The 8,874-nt window shown below is 34.3% G+C and overlaps 1 protein-coding gene across 1 annotated transcript; it reads left to right on the top strand.

Annotated features, from left to right (window-relative positions):
* Positions 1–2,762: 2,762 nt before the first annotated feature.
* On the top strand, positions 2,763–7,797 carry LOC143636260 (protein high chlorophyll fluorescent 107-like). The gene is made up of 8 exons (XM_077103906.1): positions 2,763–3,293; positions 4,483–4,626; positions 4,713–5,018; positions 5,633–5,692; positions 5,767–6,012; positions 6,093–6,203; positions 7,151–7,327; positions 7,399–7,797. The coding sequence occupies exons 1-8, from the start codon at positions 2,763–2,765 to the stop codon at positions 7,711–7,713; spliced, it is 1,890 nt and encodes a 629-aa protein (XP_076960021.1). The 3' UTR covers positions 7,714–7,797.
* The last annotated feature ends 1,077 nt before the right edge of the window (positions 7,798–8,874 follow it).

Raw genomic sequence — 8,874 nt, forward strand, 5'->3', positions numbered from 1 at the left:
ACTCCTCCCACCACCGTCCGCCACCACCACCCACCGTACGCCACCACCACCATCCCCCACTGCCACCGTCCACCACCATCCACCGCCACTACCAGCATCCACCACCACCACCACCATCCATCACAGCCACCACCAATCACCACCGTCCACCACCCACCACAACCGTTCATCACCACCACCACCCACTGTCGGACGCCATCACCGTCAACTACCACCGTCCACCACCCACCAAAACCGTCCATTACCACCACCCACTGTCCACCACCACCATCCATCGCCACTACCCACCGTCCGCCGCCACAATTTTATTATTATATTTTCTATGTAACTTGAATAAATGACTTCTATCTTGTGAGATAAGTTTGACAGTTATGCAGACAGTATCAGCTTATAAAAACAAACAGTCTTATATTTTCAGCTTGCAGATCTTCAGACCACATCTTCAGTTGCAGACATGAAAACAGATGAAATCAGCTTGCAGACAGTTTATGTCTGCAAAAACAAACAGCACCTAGATGTTATCCCCCGTATTATGAGGGTTGTTTTACATTATTCGTTTTTAATATTTATATATGTATATTTGGATTTTAATTTTATTTGTTGTAAGAAAGTTAATAATTAATATACTTGAGGTTTGATGATAAAATGGTTTCACAAATAAATGATATGTTATAACCCGGTTTAAAAACTATCTGGGTTTGGTGATACAAATTACCCATTTATTTTCTTTACTATAAAATTGTTTCTTAATTATAAATAATATCTTTTTTTAATAAAGCAGGATATTAATTTTTAGTATATTCCTATTTTATAGGATTTTCATATCAAATATTTTATGAGATTAATTTTAATATATTGAGATGTTATAACCCGTTTAAGAGCTATCTGAGTTTGGTGAGACCTTTACCCGTGAATTCGGGTCAAATACGTGAGAAACCTTCATTTACAAATAAAGTAATCTGATGGGTTGAGAGAATGATTGTTTTACATTTTTCGTTTTTTGATATTTATTTTTTGGATTTTAATTTTCTTTATTGTAAGAAAGTTAATAATATACTTAGGGTTTGATGATGAAAGGGTTTCATAAATAAATGATATGTTATAACCCGTTTAAAAGCTATCTGGATTTGATGACCCATGACCCGCTAATGTTTTTTACTATAAAATTGTTTATTAATTATAGATAATATCTTTTTTTTAACTGGATATTAAATTTTAGTATAACCCTATTTTATAGGATTTTTATATCAAATAATTGGTAAGATTAATTTTTAATTTAATGAAATGTTATAACCCATTTAAGATCTATCTGGTTTTGGTAAGACCCATACCTAGGGATGGTGAAATTTGGTACCGGTACCGGTTGGTACCAAATCGGTGCCAAAGTTTGAGTTTCGGTATCGGGACCGGGACCGGTACCGGTATTTCCCGAATTTTTTACCTTTGGTACCAGTACCGGTATTTCCCGAATTTTTTACCTTTGGTACCGGTACCGTCTCGGTACCGGTACTGAACCGAAGATTTCGGTAGCGGTACCGGTACCAAAAATTTGCGATTTTCGGGACCGTGACCCGTCGGTGCCGGTACGGTACTGATCTTATCCCTACCCATACCCATGAATTTGGGTAAATTCTATGAGAGGCATCTACTTAAAAATCAAGCAATCTGGTGGCTTTCATAAAATAGGGAGCGACCACATCGTGACACGTAGGATTTTAGGGGTTTCGTTTATATATATTATAGATTTGTTCAATTACGCAACTCTAGTACCTTTTTTAGTTAATCTCTCTCTCTCTCTCTCTCCATCTTCAGTCAGATTTTATAACTCAATCATGGTTTTCCATAGTTAATATTGGTCTTTTGAACATCATCATTTAGTAACACTCACATAGTTACGGCCCCACTTCTCGTTTATGATATATCTCATGAAGCGAGTCTTGATTCTCGAACGACTAACATCAATCGACAATCGTCAATATTTTCTCACCCATCACAAGACTTCTAACTTATGAATTTTTTAATGGTATCGTTTATATTTTCCTATTTCTTTTTGCTTCATGCAACTAATATGATTAATATTATTTACAACAAATACATAATTGACCAGACCCGTCCATTTCATCTTACCTTATCCCTGTGTGTAGATGGACTCTATAAACATCCCAGTCTTTAAAAATTTCTACGAATACCAACTAGGCTAAAAATTTCTAAGTAAACGAAAAGTTCTTCAATCAAAAAAGAAATAAATAATTCAGGATTAAATATATATACTTCTCAACATGAAAACACTGAAACCCAATTTACTATTATTGTTAAGTTTGTTTTTATATGTGTTTGAAGTTATTTTTTATCAGTATTTACTGCTTTTTGGTTATGAGATGTTATAAGTATTTACTAATTATATTTTGTTATTATTTGGTTTTCTCTTTGCTAATATTTTTTTTGTTATAATAAAATTTGACAAGACTTACCGTAATTCCGTAACTAAAAAATTAAAGGATCAAGTTATCCACTACTTCCCTTCCAATAAAAACCCTCCACGCGTAAAAGAAAATCTCTTGTCATCCAACTAAACTTCCCTTGATAACTTGGACGGTCTCAAACCAACCACTCTCAGCACCAAATTACGAAAATACCCTCATCGAACACCCCTTCCATTCCCAACCCAAAGGGCACTCTCGTCTTTTCACACTTCACCCAGCTCACTCAAAATCCCGCCAACACGTTTGTGGTGTGAGTGAGTGAGTGAGTAGCAAATAACAATGAAGCTATTATCTTCTTCTTCTTCCTCACAACACTTTCCTCTGTTCTCTAATGCCACCACCACCACCACCACCACAACAAGCTTACACTTCACTATCACCTTCATCAAACCCTCACATCTTCACGTCCACTTTCCATCGCTACATGCTCTCGATTCCTCCGCGTCCTTTCCGCTGCCGGCGCTCCGTGAAGACGCCGTTTCCGACGAATTCGATGACAAACGAGCGTTGGAGGATTTGCTCGTTGTACGGCGCCCGGTGAAGGAGGATAACGGTGAAGAAGGAGAAGGAGAAGGTGATGATGATGATGACGTGGAAGTGGACGGAAGTGCGTCTGTGACGTCATCGGTGGTGGATGAGGAACTGTCTAGGTTTGCGAAGAAGATGCCGATATTTGAGCCGATGAGGATCGATGCTGCTTCGAGTTCCGGTGAGAAGCCGCTAGGTGTTAACCTGGATCTAGCCTTGTATAGAGCCAAAGTGTTGGCCAGGAGTTTTCGGTATAACGAAGCCGAGGAGGTTCTTCAGAAGGTATAAATTGATTGATTAGTTTGTATGTATGCCACCAAAATGTAAACACGCAATGATTAATATTGAATAACTATGAGTATCATATAGAGGAAATATGACTCAAAAACACATAACTCGTGTTTCTCTAGATGAAACCTAACTCGGTTGCATCTTGTGTGTTTCTAGATGAACCCTAACTCGGTGTGTTCTAGATGAACAATGACTCGGTTGCATCTTACATTCTATAATTTCTAACCACAACTTAGTTGATATAGATTAGCCCTAATTACAATACAATTAGGAAACATATAGTAATTAGGAAATATGGGAAAAGTTAATGTACAAATTAAACTAACATGCTAATGGTGAGAATCAAGTAGAGTAATTATGTAATTACTCTACGGTGTATCACATAATTACTCTACTCGTATATATAATTATTCTACTTATTCTCACAATTAGCATGTTAATTTAATTTGTATTTGATCCGAACCCTAAGAAACATAACCAACTTGTCATTATTGGTCCCTCAAGTTCACCTACTTGTGACTTGGAGTCCGAAATGACGTCCAGCATTATGTGGTGAATAGTTGCAGTAAATTGACTTTTATTTGAATGAGATGCTTAGATTATTTTTGATAATTAATAATAATAATAATAAAATAATAATAATAACACTATTGTATGCGCATGAAGGTTTGATTTGTTAAGAGTAATTATTTATATTTGATCAGCGTGCTGATGCACTATTGATGTGGTTAACAGTTGCAGTAAGTTGACTTTGATTTGAATGAGACGCTTAGATTATTTTTGATAATTGTACGGATTATTGAATCTAAATACGCTATAAGAGTACTTAGTTAACCTGTCAATAGAGTGTTATGAAACTGACTGTAGAATTGTTGATAATAATTATATCGTATGCACATCAAGGTTTGATTTGTAAAGAAATGTATGTAAAATCCAATCCATGAAGGTTTCTTTGCTTTGATTTAGGTTTTATTATTACCTCCAAATTTGTTTTAAGTTTAAATCTATGAATACACAATTTGCATGAGGTTCAAGTTATTACCTCTTAATTTGCTTGAACATGACAAAATGCTACTGTCATTGCTCTTGATCCATTTCCATCTCTGTTTTAAAAAGCTTCTTTACCTATACTTGTATTTATAGAATGTTTTATTAATAAATTAAATTCTTTGGTGTATAGTGCATATCTATTTGGCCTGAGGATGGAAGATCTTATGTAGCATTAGGAAAAATAATGGGTAAACAATCAAAAACAAATGAAGCAAGAGCAGTGTATGAGAAGGGATGCCAAGCAACACAAGGTGAAAATGCCTACATTTGGCAGGTCTGTCTTCCTGTATGTCTTTTTTTAAAATAAAAATTACAATTTTAATTGTTTAAATACTTATATATGTTATATGAAATGATCAGTGTTGGGCTGTTCTGGAAAACAAAATGGGAAATATAAGGAAGGCTAGGCAACTATTTGATGCTGCAACAGTTGCTGACAAGAAACACATTGCAGCATGGCATGGATGGGCAGTTTTGGAACTAAAAGTTGGGAATGTAAAGAAAGCTAGATATCTTCTTAGTAAAGGAATAAAAAACTGTGGTGGAAATGAATATATATACCAAACACTTGCAATGCTTGAAGCTAAAGCAAACCGAAACGAGCAAGCACGATACTTGTTTAGGCAGGCTACTAAATGTAATCCGAAAAGCTGTGCGAGTTGGCTTGTAAGTTATCAAATCCCTAACATCTGTAATTCATTTAGTTAAAGGAATGAACTTAAAGGCATGTCTTGTTCGTTTAGTTAAAGGAATGAACTTGAAGGCATGTCTTGTTCGTTTATATATGTTTGTGAACGTTCGTTTATGTTTGTAGTTTGTTCGCTTATTTATGTATTCATTTATTGTTAGGCCCATTACATGTTTTGTCTGGTTTTATTAAATCAAAAAAATCACCATTTCAATTTAGTGTGGTTTTATTACGTTTTTAGGCCCAGCATACTAATATTCACCGATTCACGTTAACTTTTAATTGGTATTGCTCAGTTATGTTCGTTCATCTATGCTCAATTATATTCGTTCATTAACGTTGGCTAACCATTTTTTTATGTTATTAACGAACATGAACAAGTTCATTTTCTTAACGAACGAACATGAACAAGAAAGCTCTGTGTATTTAATTGTTCGTGTTTGATACTTTGTATGGTTAAAGTAAGCAAGCAAACACAAATTAGCATGCCCCATTCGTGTTCATTTGTTTCATTTGCAGGCATAATATGCTCACATAAATACATGATATAAAGAAGTAATTGTAGTAAATTCATTGTATTTCACTCGTGCAGGCATGGGCTCAGCTTGAGGTACAACAAGAAAATTACCGCGAAGCTAGACAACTTTTTGAGGTAAAACATGCTTTTTTTTTTCTCTTAAAATGTTGCTTTAAACAAATCACATAATCTTTGTTTTGCCGAATCAGAAAGCTGTGCAAGCTAGTCCAAAGAATAGATTTGCATGGCATGTATGGGGAGTTTTTGAAGCTAATGTTGGAAATGTTGATAAAGGAAGAAAACTGTTAAAAATTGGTCATGCGTTAAACCCTAGAGATCCCGTTTTACTTCAGTCACTCGGTTTGTTGGAATACAAACATTCAGCAGCCAATTTGGCCCGAGCATTGTTCAGAAGAGCTTCAGAATTAGACCCGAGGCACCAACCCGTCTGGATTGTAAGAATATCATTTTTCATACTTCTTTTTTGAAAAAAAACAAAGGTTATTTTAATTAAGTGGTTTATTTATTAATTTAGGCTTGGGGTTGGATGGAGTGGAAGGAAGGAAACATAAAAGCAGCTAGAGAACTCTACCAAAAAGCATTGTCAATCAATTCAACAAGTGAAAGTGCTGCTAGATGTCTTCAGGTTTCACTTATTTTTCATATATATATATATGTAATAGAAAACAATATACGAATATTCCGTAAACTTTTTACTGTAAATTAAAGTTTCCAAACTTTCTCTTTTTAAACGAACTTTTGGTCAAAATAATATCGTACAAATGTTTTTTTGCATCAGGTTTTGACCAATCTAAGAGTTAAACATTCTTTAAAATCACATAATATGTGCATTTTAGACAGGTTTAGGGATTTTAATATACAAAAATTAGCTTAAATGACTTTTTTTGTGTATCTTTCACAAGTTGAGGAACTTTAATATACCAAAATTGGCAAGATACCTTTATAAAAAAAGTGTATTGTTTTTTCATGGTATTATTTACCCTATTTTTAATATAAAAATGCATTTAGATATATCTAATGTATTTGGGCTTGGGGTGTTTTGGAACAATGATTGGATAAATTCTTATTTTACATTAAAAGTTTTCTCAACCTAGTTTTGGTATATTAATGGCCTCTCAAATTTTTAATATAAAAATGCATTTAGATATATCTAATGTATTTGGGCTTGGGGTGTTTTGGAACAATGATTGGATAAATTCTTATTTTACATTAAAAGTTTTCTCAACCTAGTTTTGGTATATTAATGGCCTCTCAACTTGTAAAAAGTACATGGAAAAAAAAATCACTAAACTAATTTTTTTTATATTAGTAAGAAATGAGATGGTATAATTCTTTTTTTCAAAAATGTTACAATGTCACTTCCTTACATTTTGACCGGCTAACAAGTTTAAATTTTCAAATAGTTAATGTATACAAATTTAGGGGCTTTAATTCAAAAATCACTAAGTGGAGTGACTTTAATATACTAAATCTAGGTTGAGGCATTTTTTAAAAAGAAAATTTAAGAAAATATATTAGTTTTTCACGGTATTAACTCTGTTTTTAATGTAAAATGTGTTTAAATACATTTAGGCTTGGGGTGTTTTGGAACAAAGGTTGGGTAATTTATCAGCTGCTAGAAGACTATTCAGATCATCACTCAACATAAACTCCCAAAGCTATGTAACATGGATGACATGGGCAAATCTTGAGGAAGATGAAGGTAACTCCATACGCTCAGAAGAAATCAGAAACCTATATTTTCAACAGGTATTTCACAATTTAATATATATATATATATATAACTTGTAATAATTACAATTATTGATTGGCTGCAACAGCGTACAGAAGTCGTTGATGACGGTTCATGGGTGACAGGAGTGTTTGACATGATAGATCCCGCCATTGATAGCCTTAAGAAACTACTAAACATTAATCAAAATCCACGCGATTCAACAAATGAAGAGGGATTGGATCGTGTTGATGAAAGTAATGCAGAAAGTGGAACCGGGTTTGATTTAGATGGTTTTATCAGTGAGAAACTATCTCTTGATGCGTCAAAACTAGATATTGATTTAGTATCAAAATCTAGTGATTTGGTGCGCACGTCGCCTAGAAAGATTTGGCGACCAAGTAAGAAAACAGCGTCGGTATAAACAACCATTAATCAGCGTGTCATATTATTTGGTCTCAACATGTAGGTAGTAATTAATACATTGAAAGCAAATCAAAACACAAGGTGCTCACAGTCATATAATGCATGATTGTTCATCGTAATCATACTGAATGCTTTGATCATCATTTAGGGGTTTTAAAATCGATATGGCTGGAGGTTGGGTAGACATGAATCCCCATGGCATGCACATGTGAGTCTTTGACGGTTCCATGAAATTCTAGAAAACATTCTCTATGTCCAAAGTTATAGTTGAACTTTTTGTAAACAGGTTCGGTAAGAGATCTGTTGGTACTGCCGGTTCCTCCAAAAGGTCCAAACTCGCGTTTGTTGGTAGTAAATGATATAGAAGCTAATCCATTGTCACCAAACTCACCACCAACTGAAGTTAAAAACTCTAATGGGTAATTAAAGGTCACCTGCAAATTTTTATGTGAAAAAATGACCGCCTCTCGCATAAAACAAATATATCTAGTAAATCATAATACTTACTACATCAAATTTCAAGCCATTTGGTTCTCCATAGACTTTTGTATGCTTAACTTCATTCTGGCGTGTTACATATACAAATTGGATCGAATTGATCAACCCTTCTTGATGTGAAATTAGAATCTGCATAATCCTAGAATTCCCACATTCGTCCCAGCTTGTTCCTTCCGTAGTTCCATTACATTTTGACCTAATTTCGACCACATATTCAACCCGACTACCACGCAAAAAACAGAAAGATGTTCTAAGTTTCATTTTCAATATCAGAAAATCATACATTCGAATCAAACAAAATTTTGGCTACCTGCTATATTAGTTTCCAAAATAGGCTCAATAAGCAACAATTAACTAAGATGTGCTCTTGAAGTCATGCTATTTATTGTTCTGTAAAGATTAATGCATATATATTTTTTTAAAAGCAGATTAATGCATAATCGTGTGGAAAATCACCATTAATTTGTTAGACCTGATTCACATGATAAATTTCACAGGGGTTAAATCAATTGTTGATATTATTATACCAAATTTCACTTAAAATACTATTGCTACTTAGAGTTTACAACAGAACATACCAAGTTTAAGATGCATCACTGAGCAGCGAAGTAGTGTCGGCGGCGCAGAGGAGGATGAGAGTTAATAATATGTGTAGTAAATT

This window comes from Bidens hawaiensis, unplaced genomic scaffold, assembly GCF_021521415.1.
Source record: "Bidens hawaiensis isolate Kalapana, Puna unplaced genomic scaffold, B.hawaiensis_p1.1 tig00007857_1, whole genome shotgun sequence".
NCBI lineage: Eukaryota > Viridiplantae > Streptophyta > Magnoliopsida > Asterales > Asteraceae > Bidens > Bidens hawaiensis.